The 19926-nt window shown below is 59.1% G+C and overlaps 1 protein-coding gene across 6 annotated transcripts in view; it reads left to right on the top strand.

The window, feature by feature from the left end:
• Nucleotides 1-1206: 1206 nt before the first annotated feature.
• DOT1L (DOT1 like histone lysine methyltransferase) overlaps nucleotides 1207-19926 on the top strand; it is a 64843-nt gene continuing 46123 nt past the window's right edge. For 5 of the 6 annotated variants that reach the window (XM_028126078.2, XM_028126074.2, XM_028126076.2 and 2 more), the window contains exons 1-2: nucleotides 1207-1316; nucleotides 18269-18312. In XM_028126078.2, coding sequence (XP_027981879.1) covers nucleotides 1236-1316; nucleotides 18269-18312 — 125 coding nt within the window. In that variant the 5' untranslated portion in view covers nucleotides 1207-1235. The remainder of the gene's footprint in view (nucleotides 1317-18268; nucleotides 18313-19926) is intronic. The other variant, XM_088018372.1, reaches the window with a different exon arrangement.

The raw sequence follows: 19926 nt of genomic DNA, 5'->3' as shown, positions 1-19926 counted from the left end.
ATATGTACGGCATACATATGTGATACACCTGCACGTATATAACATGCAACACGCGTATGCACACGTGTCCGTACACACCTGTAAGTAGACACACTTACATATACACTATGTATATGCGCGCACACATCAATGTATAGGCGTGTATACGCACACAGATCCTCACCTACTTTTATTTTAGGGACCTGGGTCATGTGACCGTGGGGGCCGTCAAGTCAGAAATCTTTCAGGCAGGACCCCAGGGAAGAGCTGACGTTGCAGCCAGTGGCCGACAGAGGTCCCTCCTTGGAGGGAAACTTACTTTTTTCCTCTTCAGACCTTAAACTGACTGGACGAGGCCCACCCCAGCATGCCGGGTAATACCGTCCTCTGCCTCGAGTGAACCGATCTAAACGTGATCTCATGGGAACACCAGCCCCTGCACACACCTGAAGTAATGTCTTTGGGCCCCAGTGGACGCACGGCGTTAAGAACCCTTTTGGCTTCCCCGGCACTGGCCCGATCCTCCCTGCGGGCAGGGTAGTCCCCCTTCGTCACTCTTGGGTGCTCAGGGCCTGGCGCCGAGCAGAGGCTCACCAAGCTGCGTTTCTCGCGGGGCGAGTCGCGTACCCGGAGCGGTAGCGCGGGCCTCCCGGACCGCGGGCGTCCTATTTCACGAGGAATTACGGCTTTATTGGGCGTGGGAAGGGTGGGCCCCCACTCCTCCGGGGGCGGGGCTCGAACCTGTCATCCCAGACCCGCGGGGTCTCCCCGGGTCCCCGCGTCGGGCCGGCGGCGGCGGCCGAGGGCAGCCGAGGACGTGCGTGCGTGCGTGCGTGTGGGCGAGTCCACGGGGAGGGGCGGCGGGGGGGCCGCGCGCGGCGCGGCGGGCGGGGCAGCGGGCGCGCGCCGAGTCCTCGCGCCGGGCCCCCCCGCGCGCGCGCCGAGAATGGTTCGGCCCGGCCCCCGGCTCATTGTGCTCGCCTCACGCCGGTCCAAGATGGCGGCGGCGCTGGAGGCCCCGGGCCTGTGACCACAAAGAGGAGCCGGGGGCCGGACGGGAGCGCGGCGGCGGCGGCGGCGGCGGCGGCGGCGGCGGCGGCGGCGGCCGAGGCCCAGGCCAGGCCCCCCCCCCCTTCCCCTCAGCCTCCCGCCCTCCCGCCCGCCCTCCTCCGCCCGCCGCCCCGCCCCCCGCCGGCGGCGCCGCGCCCCTCCCCCAACCGCCCGACTAGCATGGTGCGGCGGCCGCGCGCGCCGACATGGGGGAGAAGCTGGAGCTGAGGCTCAAGTCGCCCGTGGGGGCCGAGCCCGCCGTCTACCCGTGGCCGCTGCCGGTCTACGTGAGTGCCGCCCCCGCGCCCCGCGGTCCCCCGCTCCCGCGGCCCCGGCCCCGCGGCGCGCCGCGCCCGCCCGCGGACGGGGCCGCCGGGGTCCCGAGAAGCCCCTCTCCCGGGGCGCCCTGCCGTTCGGCGGCGCTGCCCGCGGCCGTTTGCGGGGCGGTGGGGCGCGGGGCTGCCGTTGCCCGGGCCGGGGGCGGGGGGCCCCGCGGAGTGGGGTGTGTTGACAGTCGGTCTTGCCCTGCGTGGGGTCGTTTGGGTCTGGCGCTGTCAGTGTGCTCGGCTTTTTAGTCCCCGCGCTGTTTTCCGTCCCCCCTGAGGTCGGGGGGGTGGGCGGGCTGGCCGGACCCGGGGCCCGGGACCGCTCTGTCCCCCGCTCTCGAGTGACCCTCGGAAAATGACCGGCCGAGCGGAAATTTACCGGGGTGGCCCCGGGGCGGCCGCGGAGCCGCGGGGGCGCGGGTGGGCGGCGCGGCGCGGGTGTCCGCGTCCCCGGGGCCGCTCGGACCGGCCAGGGTGCCGTTGGGAGCGGGAGCGCGGCGGGCGCCGTGGGCGGGCGTCTTCGGGGCGCCCTTCGGCGCGGACGCCCGGCGGGGGGACGGGGGACCCGGCGGGGAAGCCCGCGCGCCCCGCCCCTCACGCGCGCTCCGTGTGTGTCAGTTTTTGGAAACGTCGCGGCCGGGGGCGGGGTCGGGGCGCGGCGACCGCCTGGGAGCGGGTGTTGGCTGCCGGCCCCGGCTTCTCCGCGGTCGGAGGGTTTCGCGGTTTCCAGCCCGCCGCGCGCACCGGAGCTTTCTATTTTTGCTCATCCTGCGGCCGGAGGCGAGGTCGAGCCCGGGCCCTGGCTTTTCCGGCTGGCAAAGTGTGTGTGTGTGTGTGTATGTGTGTGTCCGGCCGCCTGGGCAGTGGGCAGGGCGGGGAGACCGACGTCCAGTGTGACGAAAGTGGGGAGAACCTTCAAAACTCCAACCGTTCCACCAGCCTCCGCCTCTCTCCGCCCTTGTGACAGCGCTCCGCATGCACCAGTTGGCTGGCCAGCGCATTCTTTAAAATTGAGCTTTTTTTTTATCTTTAGCTCGCACGCAGTACGATCACTGTTTTTGGCACGGTGCAGCTCCAGGAGTTTGGACAGGTCCGTCCTAATGAGACCACCGTCAGCCCTCCGTGTTCCTTCCACCAGCTCAGCTCTTTTCTCTCTGCTCCTACAGGCTTGCCTTTTCCAGAAAGTCAGATAAATGGAATCAACAGCAGGCAGCTTTCTGGCCCAGTAGGGTATTTCTGAGACTCACCCATGTTGCTGTGGGTATCAGAAGTCCGTCCATTTTATTGCTATGTCCTGTTCCATCTTTTCATTTCCCTGTTTCACTGCCCGGTGGTGGCCTTGTGGGATGTTTCCAGCGGGGGGGGGGGGGGGGGGGGCGGTAGTTAGGAATAAAGCTGCTATGAGCGTGTGGGGGCAAGTTTCTACGCGAACTTGACTTCTCACCTTGGGAAGCATTCAGTGGGAGGACGGGCCTGTGCCGCCGTGTGTGACACTTGTGCATCTCCCTAATTGGCACTGTTGGGTATTGGAAGACTGAGGAAATGCACTGTGACCCACTATCCAGGCCCTGGACACCAAGGTTAAAGTTCATCCGGAGACAGCCACAGTGTCCCCCTCACCACCATCTTTTATTTGGAGCAGAGCAAGGCCCATAGTGATTTGTACCCGGTGTAAACAAGGCCTTCCGTGTTGGGCCTGGCTTTCTAGTGGCCACTGGTTCTGAACTGCAGAGTGTCTTTCCCTCACTGGCTGGGACCTCGCTTGGCAAGGGGATGGGATTGTGCTGCCCGCCTGGCCAAGCGCTCTGCCTGACGTCAGCGGCCCTTTCCTGGTGTGGTTGTCCCACTGCCAGGCCAGTGGGCAGGCGGGCCCCGTGAAATCCTCTGCTAGTGCAGTGGCAAGCGACGCTCCCGCTACAGCTTTGCGGTGATGTCTTTTAACTTTCCGTATCCCTACTGATGAAGTTTGCTTTCTGGTGGGAAGCGAGGGCCAGTACTTTCAAAAGGGTTCATATCTTGTGATGATTCGACGATGACCGTGTTAAGAAAACGAATGACTTCATAAGTTAACTTCTCAGGAGGTCAGACTGTCATTTGACTACATGTGCGAGATGACTGGGCCCATTTGTTCACGGATCCATTCATTCTGCCAGCACCTACTGGTTGCTTCCGGTGCTCCTGGGGCCGCAGAGGACAGTAGACAGTATTCGCATGCTCAGGAAATGTATAAACATAGGGAGGTAGGAGATCTATAAACCCACAAGTTCAGCAGTTGTGTGGCCACATAGCTGCCGGCTGAGGTGGTCCTGGAGGGAGGGGCTGCTGGTTTTGCCCTGGGGGAGGTGTGGGTGGCTTCTTGGAGGTGGGGGCATCTGCAGGAGGAAGTACCAACAGTCACAACCACCCACACTGGGAAATGTCCAGGGTCAGAAACAGGCTTCTTGGGAAATTGAGAAATGGGAGGGAAGGTGGGGGGGGGGGTTGCGGCTGAGTTTTGTTGCTTCCATGACTTAGAGTTCTTGGATACTCACCTACAGCTCAAGGTGGCTCTTGTCTTAGTGGGAAAACCAGGTCTCAGCTGGAAGGGGGGTAGTGGTATTTTTAGCTGCCTGGCTGCCGGGCAAGAACCTTCGAGGGCGTGGAGTGGTCCATCTCCTCCATGACTTATGAAGCCTGTGGGCGGGGGAGCAGCCCCATCGTGACTGTCCCCGCCTTCAGCTTCCTCCCGGGGAGCCCACGATCTGATGAGTGCCCTCTGAGCAGTCATGCCCTTTACGCAGGAGGCTGAGTGGGTGGGCAGAGTGAGCCATCCCTCCCTGTGACTCAGAAAATATTTCCTGATGCTGACCTAGGCTTGTGTGAGCCTTCTGCCTAATCCGCACTCAGGTGGAAGGCAGATTAACCCTTAGACAACCTTGTGTGGGTGGAGTAGCCACTTTAAAGGGGGGAGGGAGAATCAGAAAAGCCTGTATGTCATATGTGGCTGTTAGTTTTCACAGCCAGCTTCCTCGGATCCAAATGCCTGCCGGTACTCTGTTCCGGACGGGTAGGAGACGGAGGGAGCAGGAACTTTGGATGTTCCCTGGGGAGGCAGGAGCAGAGCAGCAGGGCACCTGCCTGGCACCTGCCTGCCCAGTCTCCCTCTGGGAGCTCTGCCTTTTTTTCCCTTGAACTATTAATTTCGAGATAATGGTACATTCACTTGAAGCCATAAGAAATAACAGGGGCGCCTAGATGGCTCAGTTGGTTAAGTGTCTAACTTTTGGTTTCAGCTCAGGTCGTGATCTCACAGTTGTGAGACTGAGCCCCGAGTCGGGCTCTGCACTCAGCCGGGAGTCTGCTGCTATCCCTTTCCCTCTGCCCCGGGCTGTCTGTCTCAGATAAATAAATCTTAAAGAACGAACAGAGACACCCTGTGTTCTCCTTACCCGGCTTCCCCCAGTGGTAACATCTTACAACCAGAGAGCAGGATGAGCATATCGTTGGCATTGGTGCAGTCAAGATACAAAGCATTTTGGGGTCCTCTCTTGAATGTGGGACCTGTGGGCTGCCAGGGTTCTGCATCTGGGAGCAACTGAGTCCTGGGCCCCATGCCTCTCTCTTGGGAAAGTTCTCACTCTGCCTGACTTCCCCTGCAGAGTGCGCCTGGGTCTCCCTAGCTGTGGGAACAGCATTCCTGTTTCCTTCCTCTTGCCCAGGGTTGTACTTCCTGAAGCCTCTCTGCTTTCTCTGTCCCCTTGAGGTGTCCCCACAGTTCCCACCAGTGGGGGCTCCTGCTAGCCCAGGCCATGGTATTGATTCTGCAGGTATTTGCCAAGGACCTGCCGCTGTTTGGGGGGTGCCGGGGCGTCGCTCTGCCACCCCACGGCCCACATGTGGCTCCGGCCTGCCCCTCAGTGCCTCGCCCTCGCCATTCCCTTGCTCCATGCGCTCCGAACTCCTCTTCCTGACGTGGTCTTTCCTCTCCCCGACCCGCATCCCGCTTCCGGTTCCGAGCCCGTGGGCCCTCCCCCCTGCGCTGCACCAGTCCCTTCTTCCTGCCTGTTGTGTGGCTCCTGGGGCGCTGCCCGTGGAGGTTGGGAGGTCAAGGGCTCTGGGCTTTACCATGCAACCGCCCTAAGCCTCAGTTTCCTCCTCTCGAGAGAGACTTCGGCTTGAGCTCCCCTCAGCTGGTCGTGGGGTGTGGGCTGGTGTGCAGAAAGTGCTGTGGGTGTGTGTGTGAGTGATGGGTACTCACTCCGATAACACTCTTGTCATTTAAAAGCCTGACCCTTCTTTTTAGGAGTTGGGGGACAGGGCTTTCTGGGCTTTGTGGTAGGGCTAGGGATAGAGGAGGACACAGTGCCGGTGGGGGGAGTGTGGCCTGGGGGACCACAGGAGCCCCCATGGGGCTCAGGTTTCTGCCTGGATGGCTGTTTTGCTGTGATCTGTTTAAAGGGGTGAACAGGGTTATGTTTCCCCTGGTCTGCAGGTGGCTCACTGAGGATGGGTCTGCTCTCCCTCTATGGGGCGGATGCTGGGCTGCATCCCTGGTCTGGCAGTTCGGGTTGTCTGCCCCAGATGTGCCGGGTACGGGAGGCCAGGCGCAGGGGCCTGGGCTCAGGGAGGGACCAGGAGGACACTCAACAGGAGTGCTGGGGCGGTGCTGGGGCTTGTGGGTTTTGTTTACAAGTAACAACTTTATTGCAATGTAATTCGCACACCACTCCATCTCATCTGAAGTACATTGCCACAGACCAGTCCGTTCACAGGGTTGTACAACTGCCACCTTTAGTTCCAGAACCTACCATCTCCCCAGAAGGAGACCCATCCCCATCAGCTGTCACCTCCCCCCGTCCAGCCCCTGGCCCCCACGAGCCCCCTTCCCGTCGTGGATGAGCCTGTTCCGGACGTGTCACCCACGTGGACTCACACCCCGTGTGGCCTTCGGTGTCTGGTTCCCTCCCTGAGCATCATGGGCTCGGGGTCCGTCCCTGGGGCCACACGTGTGGTCTCCTGCTCCTGCTCAGGGCTGAGTGATGTTCCTCTCCATGGATGGACCAGGTGGCCGTGGCTGCTGCTAGGATGGCACAGCTCCAGACTCCTTCCTTGTGGGGGCTCCTTCCTCTGGGCCCCCTGGTCATTGGGTTGCACGGAGCACGGTGTCCGGGGCTGCGTGGGACCGAGTTTGCGCCCGAGTGAGGTCTGACGGGCCCCGCTGCTCCGGTCTTCTGGACAGCTCCTGCAGGAGGCTTCGCATCAGCGCTGGCTCCTCAGACCACTCTTGGGTGCTCCTCAGCATGCCTTCCTGTTTTCCCTCTTCCCTCCCCCAGCTGTATTTATGGCCGCGGGGGATCCCTGTGGCCCACTCTGCTTCCCACGGCGACTCGGGGGGCTCGTGTGTCGATTCTTTCGTTGGAGTGCCTCTTCGAGGTCATTGGCCATGGCCACACCGCAGGCCTGGCATGCTGCTGGGATGGCATTGGGCGGGACTCCCTTGCCCTGGAGACTTGGGGGCTGTGGGTCTGGTGGGCCGGGTGCTTTTAGATGTGGCCCTATCCTCTGAGCAGCCTTGTTTGTCAGGGTTGGCGCTGGGCAGCGTGGCCCCGTGGAGAGGGGTGCGGTGGGGGTGGTGGCAGGAGCCAAGGCCTCCTTCCCGGTGAGTCACTGCTGGCTGTCGTCACAGAGCTGAAATGGTTCCTGAGAGCCAGGGTGCGTCACAGGTGAGTGGTTGGCTCATTCCCCCCTCCCCCGAGAGAAGTTATCTGAGCAGCATTAAGCTGCCCTCCTTCTGGCCCCTTTGCAGCGTGACATTGTTTCGGGGGCCACATAAGTTTAGTCCTTAAAACTAGTGAAGCTCAAAAGCAGTGGCTGGGTGACTTGACTTTTTCTACAGCTTGGGGGAGTGAATTTGCTGCTCTCACGGATCCTGTGCCTCATCGTGGGGTAGTGACTGGCTTCCTGTCACTCAGCCCAAGCAGGTGCCCCCAGTGTGACCACAGTCACTGTGTGGGTCTTTAAGTAACTGTCCCCTTCTCTCCCTGTGCTGCCTCCTACCATGGACAGCAGGCCCAGAGCCCCTGGGGTACCCATTGCTGCGTAGACACCAGGGCTGTGAGCTGGGAGGTTGTCTCCCCTGCACAGATCGCTCATTGTGTGGGAACGTGGAGTCTGAAGACCCAGCCAGTTGAGAGCGGAGGTCTGGGAGAAGGACCAGCAACGAATAGGAGGGCTCTCCAGGGTAGGTGTGTCCCCACAGGGTCCGGTTTACAGAGGAGGGAGCCACCACAGAGATGACAAGACCTGTCCCAAGTCCTGTTCCTTCCAGATGGCAAGCCTTCCTGCAGAAGGGCCTCACGCTTGGTTTAATCCTGTGAGGTGGCTAACCACGGTTGAACGGGAGCGCCCTGGGCCCTCCCGAGCTGCTGTCTTTGCCAGGTCCCTGACCTCTCGCCCTGCCCCACTCTGCACCCTATCCTGAGGGCTAAGTGTGGACCGCAGACCTGAGCCCTTGTTCACCTCCCAGAGCACCGACACTAGCTGTGCTCGGCCTCGGGGGAGCTCCCAGACTCCGCCTGCTCCGAGCACCGCACATTGACCTTCCTCCCCTCTAGGCTGACCTCCAGGGTGATACCCTCCCACCGCAGCCTTCTTACCATTGTTTTGTGCTTTTTACTTATTTGTACACATGGCCTGTCCTTTTGGGTTCTTGCTTATTTGAACCAGGAAGGTGCTATTGCTATAAATACCTGAATTGGTCATGTTAAGAACAAACCGTAAGTCAACTGCTCTTGCTCCCCTGCTTAGCTTCACCATGAACTCAGCCCGAAGTGGCGCTCTCTGTTTTATTTATTTTTATTTTTTTTTAAAGGTTTTATTCATTTGAGAGAGAGAGAATGAGAGACAGAGAGCACGAGAGGGGAGAGGGTCGGAGGGAGAAGCCGACTCCCCGCCGAGCAGGGAGCCCGATGCGGGACTCGATCCCGGGACTCCAGGATCACGACCCGAGCCGAAGGCCGTCGCCCAACCGACTGAGCCACCCAGGCGCCCAGCGCTCTCTGTTTTAAAGTGATTAGGAATGAGTGTTTATTTTGTCAAAGGGCCATGTAGTAATATCTGTGAAAGGGCAGCTTCCGCATGAAATTTAAGGTGATTATTAAGATAGCAGATTGACCACGTTGAGTTTTGAGATGTTTAAACAGATTCAGACTGTAATCTATTACATTTCTCAATGTGGGTGTTATGTTACACATTTTCCTTATTTCTGAGTTGAGGAATAAACAATTTTAGCCGGGGGGGGGGTGAAGGTACTGGAAAATTCATGGAATTATTAATATATTCAGAAGACTTCAAGTATGCTCTTTTCTTCTTTGTTTTTGTTTTTGTTTTGTTTTGTTTTAAGGTAAGCTCTAGGCCCATTGTGGGGCTTGAACTCAACAACCCTGAGATCAAGGGTTGCATGCTTTCCCCACTGAGCCGGCCAGGCGCCCCTAAGTGTGTTGTGTTTATCTTTATGGTGCTCCTGCCAAGTAAGAAGGCAGCAGGCAATGTCCCCCGTCAGGCGGATAGAAGGCCTTCTCCGGGTGGGGGTGGGGGTGGGGGTGGGCTGAGGGACTGCGTGTGCCCGGACACATACAGACCCCGATAGCACCTTTCTGGTTTGTCTGCATTTGGAGAACCTTCTGTGTCTCACCTTCCTGTGCAACGTTTTTGCATTTGGAACGGATTTTATTTATTTTTACTTTTATTCTTTTTTTTTTTAAGATTTTATTTGTTTATTTGGGAAAGAGAGATAGAGAGCAAAGGACAGCTCAAGCAGGGGAGCAGAGGGAGAAGCAGACTCCCCACGGAGCAGGGAGCCCGATGCAGGGCTCCATCCCAGGACCCTGGGGTCATGACCTGAGCTGAAGGCAGACGCTCAACCGACTGAGTCACCAGGCGCCCCTGGAAAGGATTTTATTTTTTTTAATTTAATTTTTTCATTTATTTATTTTTGAGAAAGAGAGAATGAGAGATAGCACGAGAGGGAAGAGGGTCAGAGGGAGAAGCAGACTCCCCACGGAGCAAGGAGCCGGATGCAGGACTCGATCCCGGGACTCCAGGACCATGACCTGAGCCGAAGGCAGTCGCTTAACCGCCTGAGCCACCAGGCGCCCTGGAGAGGATTTTAGACAGAAGAGCACATTGTACAAATGGAAGAGAGTTGCCGTAGCCCTCACTCAGCTGTCCCCGTGGCACAGGGTCCAAGCCGGGGCTCGGCGCTGAGGGGACTCGAGACTCTGTCTCCCCATGTCCCTTTCTGCTTAGGTCCAGCCCAGGGTCCCCTTAGTGCTTAGTTGTTGCGTATCCTCAGCCCTAACCTGGGGGAGCCCCTCATGTTTACGGGAAGGCCAGCACCTGTCATGACCTGGCCACCCCGCAGGGGCCTTAGTGGGGGGTTGGAAGTGCGTTCTTGGCAGGAGCCCCACAGGCCAACGCTGTGGCTCCTCGGGCATCACCTCCGCGGCTGCTGAGGCTGTGCATCTTCCTGCCGACGGTGCTGACCTTGAGCCCTGGTTGTGGCGGCAGCGCCGGGTCTCTCCCCTGCCCATGATCAGGTTGCTGCTACCCTCCCCTCCTCCCCGGGGGGCGGGGTGCGTCGAGGCTGTCTGGGGCCCTGGGGGGCCTTGCCTACAGCAGTCGCGGCAGCCCCTGCGTCGTGGGGCTTTCTCCTTTCCTCCACCGCACTCTCGTGGTGACTGCAGTTCCTCTCTGGGAGACCTGTGGCTGTCCTCCACTTACCCACACGTTTCTAGCCTCTGCGTGGACTGCATTCTCCGGGTGATGGTCCAGTCTGTGAGGGGCTTGTTGCTCACGTTCTGGAGCCAGCCCCCGGGAGTGCCTCCGGGCTTTCTCCTGGGCCCTGGGCCTGCCCACGCCCCTTTGGGGACATGTCTTTGCTCCCTGGTGCACAGGATGTCCAAGCTCGTCTTGTGTTTTCCCTGCCGCAGCCCTGGAATCAGCCATTCCTGCAAGGAGCCTGGTTCCTTTTCAGAGTCCTGTGGAGGAGAGTACCGGTGCCGGGCACAGTCGTGCAGTGGGTTCTCAGGGGCGCGGAGGCCTCCTGGCTGCGCGTGGTTTTCCGCTGGGTGTGGGCAGCTGCCGCAGAGGGTGCCCGGCACCTCGGGTCAGAGCAGGGCTGCCTCTTCTGCTCCAGCGTTCCCGGGCCAGCCGCAAAAGTGCATTTTGTCGGGAGCCACTGTTTGCGGCCATTTTCGGTGCCGGGTGCCGCTGCCGGCTGAAACTCCACCTTCCCCGCTGCCCCTTCTGGTTGGATTTCTGCTTTTCCACCTGTGTCCTCCTGCCTTCGGCCCAGAGGCCTGCTCCTTCTTGGCCAGCTCCTCGTCCCCCCCTTGGGTCCTGGGCCACCCTGTGAGCGCTGCCTGTGTACCGCCCGTGCCCTGGGGGTCATTGTCTTTTGTTTGCCGGGGCTGCGCTGATGGGATACCGTGGGGGGCAGCTTGAAACAGACACTGATTTCTCACGGCCCCCCAGAGGCTGGCAGTCCAAGGCCACGGTGCCGGCAGGGCTGCTACCTGGGGAGGGCGCACTTCCTGGCCGGCAGCCCCGCCTTCTCGCTGTGTCCTCACGTGACCAAGAGAGTGCTCTGTCCCTTCACCCCCTTCCACGGGCACTGATCGCACGGGGGGTCCCCACCTTCGTAACCTCCCCAACCCTGTCACCTCCCAAAGGCCTTGTCTCCTAATACCATTCCACGGGGGGTCAGGGCTCTAGCGTGTGCATCTGGGGGACCCAAACATTCTGTTCTTCACAGTGTCCCCGTGTCTCACCATCTGGCCCCTCCAGCAGCCCCGAGAGTACTTCCATGTTGGTGTCTTTGTTCAGCTTCTTCTTCTTTGGAGTGTGTTGGCTGGAGACCCAGCTCACTTGGCTGGGCCTGGCTCCCCGCCTATGACAGCCCTGGCTGGGTGCAGTGCTCTGTGTTTGTGTTCCTTTATGAGGCCTGTGTCCTTTGCGCACACCTCGGCCATGGCCTGTCTGGTCCTCGGGTATGGTTGCCGGGCTCGCTTCCACCGCCTTCCTGGAGCCCATAGGGCAGGCACTCCATTGCTGCCACCCTGCTCTGCCCTTGCTGGGGGTGTGCAGACATCCGGGGCTGGCTGTGGACGCGGCTGGCATGATTCTGTGCAGCCTGGGATCTCTGCTGCCGTGCACGAATTTGCTCCTCTTCACATGAGAGCCTGTCCCTTCTTGATGCTCAGGCCCTGCAGGTGCCACATCATGCTGGCTTGCTGTCCTCACCGCTGCTCCCTGCTCCCGGTCCCAGGTGCGCGGGCACACAGGCAGGTAGATGAGGCTGAGCACCCCAGCCAGGCCCCCAGGCCCCGTGCTCTCCATCCCGCTGGGCTTTGTAGCTGTGGCCCTCTGGTCTTCCTCCTGGACCGAGTGTTCCGGATGCCTGCTGATTTTGCACTGTGTCCTTCTTCACTCCCACCAGATCTCTGCCGGCAAAGCCCTGCCACTGATAGAGACAGACAGCAGGCCTCCCACCACGTCCCGTCACCCAGCCTTCATTCTCTGCCCTTCTCCACGCCTTAGAGCTCTGTCTGCACGTCCCCATCCCATCCACGGCAATTCCCATGTCAGTTTACTCAGGGCCGTGGCTCTCAGAGTGGGGTCCCAGAGCTGGCAGCCTTTGTATCACTTGGGAACTTGTTAGAAATGCAGATTCCCAGGCCCCCAGACTTGCTGAATCTGAGACTTTGTGGATCGGCCCCATCGGTGCTCAGGAGCCTTCCAGGGGATTCTGATGCTTGGCGCAGTGTGAGATCCCCGCTTCAGAGGACTGCTTGGGTTCTGCCCTCCACCTGTGAATCCTGATGGGAGCCGAGGGCACTCCCTGGATGTTGTTCTTGTAAACGGGAGTCAGGAGAATGGAGCTGGCAGGCGGGTTGCCCGGGCACGCACCCCTCTGTGCACCTCTGGGTCTTCCCTTGCCTCTGCAGCCCGCCTCTCACCGACACCCCTCCAGTCGTGCAGAGGAGGTCCTGAGCTCCCAGTGCTCGGGCGCCTGGGCTCCTGCCCTTGCAGAGGGCATCTCAAAGACCCTCCTGTGCACACTTCTTGTGCTGAGACTGCAGACCTGCCGGGGACAGGCTGGTGGCAGAGCCAGACCTTGAGTTCTTGTCTTGGGTGCTTGTTCTCAGGTTTGTCCTCAGGGTACAAGAGGGGGCCGGGCCTGGGCTAGTGAGGCAGCTGGGGCTCCCTGCACGCTCTGTCCCTCTGTGCGTGTGCCGTCCACACACCGTCTGTGCTGGGCAGTGCTGAGGACACAAGGGCCGGTGGCCTCACACTGCCACTGGAGTTGGGGAGGCGAGTGGTAGTGGCAGGTGACAGAGTTTCGTGTCACCTCCGGGTGTGATGACTGCCCCCTGGGTGGTGTGCAGCGTAAGACAGGGACAGGTTGTACTTGTCATGGACGTTTTCACGTGCTCCCCGAGGCGGAGGGCCTAGTGCAGCCCGGTGCCCGCTCTCCCAGTTAGCTGTGTTCACTAAGCAGGGTTTGTATGGAAGAGCCTCTCTCAGCTGCTCCGTGTGGACGCTCCCGTGCAACTCGTGGTAGGAGAGTGGGCCAGTCCCCACGCTGCGAACAGACGTTCCTGCTGTGGCCAGCGCCAGGCTGGGGACACGGGCTGTGTGTGTGCATGGAGGGGTCCCTGTAAGGACCCCAGGGTTGGGGCGCAGGAGGAGGAGGAAAGCGGGGTATGGGTCACAAGACAAGGGCTGCTCGTGAATGCAGGCTTCCTCGGGGCTGTTCTCAGTCTAACCTTTCCGGGTGGCTTCTGGCTTCTTTCTTCTGAAGGCCGCATCCACGAAGTTGGAGTTTCTGAATCATTTATGGTGACCACTGCATCTTAAATTACACACCTCAGGGCCACCAGTGGCAGCTGGCCAATTCCTGAAAGGATCATTCTGAGACCTTTGGAGGCCCTGTTGTAAACTTTTTTCTTCCTTTTTTCTGCTTTTAAAGCATTGAGAAAGCTGGATTTCATTTTCTCACAAGAAGAGATCAAATTCCAGGCACCTCTGCCTTTCCAGGTCTGTGGATCTTGTGTGAGGCGAGTCAGCCTGGCAGGCTGTGTGGGTTCCTGTGAGGACGGGGGGAGGGTGCGAGCCCCACATCTGCACGGGCCTGCCACACAGCAGCTGCTCAGGCTCCTGTCGGCGGTGCTTGCCCCCGCCCTGCCGTGCACGGGGCTGGGCAGCTCGTCCTTAACTGTGGTGCTGCTCTGACTCAGACCCTTGTGGTCAGGGGCGTTTCTAAGAGAGTCACCTGTGCTCCCGGGCTGGCTTATCAGCCTTAACACAGAATCTGTATTGGTTAGCTGTGGCTGCATAACAAATTAATCCAGATTCGCAGCCTAAAGCAACACGCGTTTATTTTCTCAGGGTTTCTGTGGTCAGCAGTCCAGGAGCAGACATAGCTGGGTGGTCCTGGCTTGGGGTCTCTCATGAGATTGTGGTCAGCACATAGGCCAGCCGGGGCTGCCTCATCTGAAGGCTGGACCCAGGCAGGAGGAGCTGTTCCTGCCAGCGCCCTCGCAGGGCTGCTGGTGGGAGGGAGGCCTCAGCTCCCCACCATGTGGGCCTCTCCATGGGGCTGCTCATGACCTGGCAGCTGGCTTCCCTGTGACCCAAAGGAGGAGTGGGGGAGGGACAGAGAGAGAGGCAGAGAGCGCTTTGGTGGAAAGTTCCAGACTAACTACCTTTGGCATCTCTGTAGCTACTTGTCCTTGTGCTGTGCGAGTCTGATGGTGTCTTCTGTAGATCCTGTGACATAATGTCTTCTCTGCTTTTTCAGGGTCAGTTAGTACGGGAGTCAGGTGAGCTCCTGCCAAAACTCTGAATCTGGGTTTCATTAACTGTTGTGGACAGCAGTAGAGTAGGGTCATCGTGTGAGTGTCTTACAAACTCAGTCTTTTCCTACCGGGGTAGGGGGGTGCTTTTAATAATGCTAGGCGGCATTACTTCTGCAGATGTTTTTGTTTACAGCTTTTTTTTTTTTAAGGTTTTTTATTTATTCATTTGAGACAGAGAGATACAGAGAGAGAGCACAAGCAGGGGGAGCAGCAGGCAGAGGGAGAAGGAGAAGCAGGCTCCCTGCTGAGCAGGGAGCCCGACACAGGGCTCGATCCCAGGACCCTGGGATCACGATCCGAGCCGAAGGCAGACGCTTAACCATCTGAGCCACCCAGGCGCCCCTGTTAACAGCTTTTTTGAAGTATAACTCACATACCAAATAACTCACCCATTTAGAGTGTGCAGTATTCACAGAGTTGTGCAGTCATCACTACTATCAATTCCAGAAAGTTCTGTTACTGCAAAGAAACCTCGTCCCCATTAGCGGTCACCCCCATCCCCTCCCCAGGCCCCAGCCCCCACGAGCCCCTTCCTTTCGTGGATGAGCCTGTTCTGGACGTGTCACCCACGTGGACTCACACCCCGTGTGGCCTTCTGTGTCTGGTTCCCTCCCTGAGCCTCGTGGGCTCGGGGTCCGTCCCCGGGGCCGCGTGTGTGGGTGCCTGGCTCCTGTCCGTGGCCCGGTGTTGTGCCCGTGTGTGGGGGACAGGTTGTGTTTGTTCATCTGTTGATGGACACTTGGGGTGTTTCCACTTTTTGGCTATTAAGAATGCTGCTACTGTGACCGTGCATGCACAGATTTTCGTGTGGATGTATGATGTTTCTTTTGGGTGTATACTTAGGGGTAGGATTGCTGGACCGCATGGAAATTCCACTTAAGCATTTGAGGAACGGCCAGACTGCTTTCCAGAGCAGCTGCACCATTTTACGTGCCCACCAGGCAGGTGTGAAGGCTCTCACTTCCCCATCCCCACCCCAGCACTCAGTGTCCATAGTTTGGACTCTGGCCGTCCTTGTGGTTTTGATTTGTGTCCCTTCATGGCTCAGGAGGTGGAGTATCTTTTCATGTCCTTATTGGTCTTATTGACTGGCCATTGGAGCATTTTCTTTGTCGCAGTGACCATGTCAATTCATGTTTTAATGGCCTTATTTGTCTTTATTTTGAGTTATTCGAGTTCTGTATATGCACAGGCATGCATTAGGGGTCCTGTGGGTTTGGTTCCAGACCACTGCAGTAAAGCAAGTGTCTCAGTAAAATGACTCACGTGAATTATTTGGTTTCCCAGTTAACATAAAAGTTATATTTACGCTGTACCGTAGTCTGTTAAATGTGCAATAGCGTGATGTCTAAAAAAAAGACCATGTACTTCTCTAAAAATGCTAACCGTCATCTGAGCTTTCAGTGAGACAGAATCACGGATCACAGATCACCGTAGCAAATATAGTAATAATGAAGTTTGAAATATCGTGAGAATGACCAAAATGGGACACACAGACACCAGGGGAGCCAACGCTGTGGGAGACACGGTGCTGATACACGCTCATCCCAGGGTGGCCACAGCCCTCAGCTTGGAAAAGCGCCCTCTCTGCACAGTGCAGCCTGGTGAGGTGTGCCTCTGACAGATGCTGACGCTGTTCCGGAGAGATGACTTGCAGAATTTTTCTCTCATTCTTTGGTTTGTCTTTTCGGCTTTCTTGATGCTGTCCTTGGAAGCATCATTGTTTCATTCTGATGAAGTCAGCTTAGCTGTTGTCCCCCCCCCCCCCCGCCGCCGCCGGGGGAGGTTTATGTGATCATTCTGGGAAAGGGTGGCTCGCTGCCAGGCAGGGACTCTGATTGCCCTCCCCTCCACCCTGCATGCTCCTCACCAAAGCACTGGGTGCTGCTGTGTCTCCTGCCTCGCTTCAGGTCCCACCGCTGCCTCATGAGAGGCGCTGGGGGCAAGCTGGTGCTCAGCGTCTCCATCTGCAAAATGGACTGCTGGCTGTGCACGCGGAGGGCTTGGCACCCCCTGAGCTCAGTGGTTGTGTCACACGCTCACCTGCGTGTATCATGCAGTCTCCCGAGCTCCACGGATGCCACCCACCGCTGTCACTGTCAGATCTCCCACCTCGCTGGTGCCCACATGGCGGGTGTGGACCTAGAGGGCCAAGGGCTGAGTGGACAGGCCCGCTCGGTGATGGGCCTGGATGCCTCCGGTCGAGCCACGGGGAAGGATGGCACTGCACGCGGGCACAGTGGTGTTTCACAGTGTGGGCTCCTAGGCGAGCGGTCCAGCAGCAGGAATTGTGGCTTCCTCCTTGTTTCCGACACTCACAAAATAACAGGGAAGTGCCCACGAGGAGTTTGTGGGGACTCTGAAGGTAGCAGTCTGGGTTCGTCTGGTTAGAGGAGCTCCATGTTTGACGGGCCAGGAGGTGTGAAGACGAGGCTGAGACGAGCAGAGAAGCTGTTTCCTCGTGGATGTCACCAGCTCCTCACTCCTGCCCACCCTCCTGGTGCATTGGAGCACCTGGGTGTGTTCCCGCTGACTTGGGACCCAGAGGGTATTGCGCAGGCTGGTGTGGCTCACCAGCAAAGCTGGGGCTCCTGTGTCAGAGGCCGGGGGTGTCTGCTGGCTCCGTGTTCCTTCCCCAGAACGTGGGGGGCAGGCAGTGCTGGGCCTTGGGACTGCTGTGCCTGCAGCCCGCGAGGAGGCTCTCCTTGTGGCCAGTTCCCATCGTTCCTTTAAGGCCTTTTGAGGTTGGGCTAAAGCTGTCTTCGTGTGCCCAGCAGAGCTGCCCCAGTTGTCTTCCGACATTTGCCAGGAGGTCTTGGGGCCACTAGTTCCCATCAGCGGTCTCCACCCCAAGTTTCTGAGTCAGCAGCACGCCGATGCTGCAGGTCAGTCAGGTTCCCCTCGGTTGGGACCGCTGGGCTGCCTGCCTTCCATCTTGCCCCCCTGCCCCCGCCATACCCGAAGAACAGGACTGCAAGTGACGTGTGTCATTTGATCCTTCGTCAGTTGGAGGATATTATTAAGAACATGGCAAGGTTGGCTCTTCATTTGCCTTAAAAAAAATAAGGCTTAGCACAAAATGCCACACAATGTGTGATTCCATTCATGTAAAATGCCCAGAAACAGGCAAGTCCACAGAGACGAGAGTGGATTAGTGATTGCCAGGGGCGGGGGAGTGACGGCTCATGGGGACGGGGTCTTTCTGGGGTGTTGAGAGTGTTCTGGAATTAGTTCATTGCTTGCACAGCGCTAGAAGGACTGAAAAGCCACTGAGTTGTGTACAGGAAGCAGGTGAGCTCCAATCTGAGAATCCCGTCGGCATGGAGCTGTCCCTCCTCCGGAGGCAAGGGTAGGGCCCACGGGTACTTGGAGTCGTGTTGACCCTTACGCCGGGCCCTTGCCCCCTGGCGTCTGCTGTAAGGTGGTGCAGGGGCAGGCTTGTATATACCCTCTCTGTGGTGCAGCAGGTGCAGCGCTCGCATCAGACCCGGCGCGTCTGCTCTGGTTTCTGCGAGGTCTGGGCTCAGTTGGCTGCCCAGACCCCACTGAGAGGCCTGGAGGGAGCCCTCAGTCTCCTCTTTGAGGAGGGCACGGCAGCGAGCCCCCATGCTGGGGGCACTGTGAGGCTAGCGGGTGTCTGCTCTGGCAGGAGGGCGGCCCCGTGAGTTTTCCCCATGGTTGGGTGGTACTTGTGTTTCCCCATTTTACAGATGGGAAAACAGAGGCCTGAAGAGGTTCAGTAAGTCAGAGCCAGGCCTGTGGCTTCCAGGCTGCAGCAGCACCTGGTGGGGGGGGGGGGCGGGCGGGTGAGTGCGGGGGTGCTGGGAAAGGAGGGTCGGGGCGAAGACTCCATCCCAGGCCCCTGCCCCACTGCGTGCGGCGGAGGGACAGGTCTTCCCCAAGAGCGGTGAGTCCAGCGTGGGCAGGGGTCCCAGAGCAGCACCTCATGCCCTGGGCCGGGTCCCTGCACCCTGCATCACCGGAGGGTGTAAATCCTCTCCCTTTGTCTTTCAGGACAAACACCACGATGCTGCTCATGAAATCATCGAGACCATCCGGTGAGTGCGGCACCTGCCAGGGTGGGCGGCCCCCATGCAGGCCACCCCAGCTCTGCTTTCTGGGCTTACAGCCTGCCTTTTGACCCCGCTTTGCCCTGCGTGGCTCCTCTTGGTGAGCACCTCAGGAGGACTTGAGAAGCGACAGCTTGGTCAGAGGCGGCCAGGTCGTCCACGTGTGGCCCCGAGCAGGTCTCCGTGCTTCTCGGAGCCTCGGATCCTCCTGTGAAGGGGAGGGAAATGCCAAGCAGGCAGGGTGCTGGGGGCTCCCCCACCTCTCCTCACCACCTTGCTTCCTTCTCCTCCCCCTTGGATTTGGTGCTGACTGAGCCTTCCCGCGGGGCTGCTCCGCTCAGTACCCTGCACAGCCTTTCGCCAGCTTGTTCCCTGAGTTGTGTGGAGAAGAGCGCCGCCCCCCCCCCCCCAGGCGGGCGACCTTGACAGAACCCACAGAAGGCTTTCTCCGTGCCTGCCTGGGGTCTGGAAGGACCTCCAGAGTGCGGGCCGTGGCCGCTGGGCGCAGTTCTGTAACTGCTTCTTGCTCTGTGGTCAGGGACCCTGTTCTTCTCTGAGCATCTGTAGTAAAGCCGGGGGGTCCTATGTCTGCATGGCTTTGGCCTCTCTTGCTGTGTTGTTCCTCAGAATCCTCACCTGCGTAGCCACCCCCGGGCCCCTGCTGTGATGTCTGCAGGAAGCTGCCGGGGCTGGAGACAGGGCTGGGCTGGTGGTGCCCCGTGCATCAGCCAGGAGGGCAGGGCCAGCTGTGGTGGGGCCCTTTCCCTGCCGCGTGGTAGCTGGGCCGTCAGCCCAGGCCACTGCAGCTGCCCAAGCCTGTCGGGTTGGCTCTGGGGGCCAAGCAACGCCTCCGCACAAGATCGTTTTCAATTTTAAGTGAAATAATGTGTGCAAATGTTGCAGGGTGGGCCTGAAAGCAATCAGTGGTGTTAACTAGTTGCCTTAGTTTGATTTATGTTATTTTTAAAGAAGGCTGCTGGTTAGGAAGTGGGAGTGCCGAGGTTAACAGGGAAGGCTCTGAGTCAGGTGGCCTGGCGTGCGCCCCGGTGGCCTCTGCGCCTGTTTCTCATCTGCGGAGTAGGGTGCTTCTCCCTGTGCAGCTGGGGGTCAGCGTCCGTGCTGCGGCTGCTGAGCCAGCCCTTTGTCTGCTGTGGCCTCGCCCTCTCCCGGGGCTGGCCAGAGCTGCCCGCCTACAGGCCTGGTCCTCATGTCCTGGGTCTCAGAAGCCCGTTACCTTCTTCCTCTTTGTCCTGCAGACAAGTTCTGTTCACTGGCAAGATGGTCGGTACCTCCTTTTGTTCTTTCTCTTATTTCACTTTCTATAATGGAGAATTTCCAGCAGACACAGTGGTAGACGGAGGGTGTCATGAACCCACGTACCTGCCACCCAGCCTCGCGGTGACCAACTCATCACCACTCACGTGTCGTCTGCACCTCCGTCCACTTTAGTCTTTGCTATATTTGTATTTCTTAAAAAAGCAATTGAGATAGGACGGCGGTGCAAGAAACCACACGTAGGCAAGGTGCACGCTCCAGCCGGTGTGGGTGTGCGCGCCGGTCTCCCTGTGTCCTCTGTGGTCTGCTTGCCCTCCACCACTGTCC

The sequence above is a fragment of the Eumetopias jubatus genome, unplaced genomic scaffold, assembly GCF_037043125.1.
Source record: "Eumetopias jubatus isolate StellerSeaLion01/CBP00866 unplaced genomic scaffold, mEumJub1_p1.0 scaffold_1, whole genome shotgun sequence".
Taxonomy (NCBI): Eukaryota; Metazoa; Chordata; class Mammalia; order Carnivora; family Otariidae; genus Eumetopias; species Eumetopias jubatus.
This window is presented reverse-complemented; position numbering and strand designations above follow the sequence as displayed.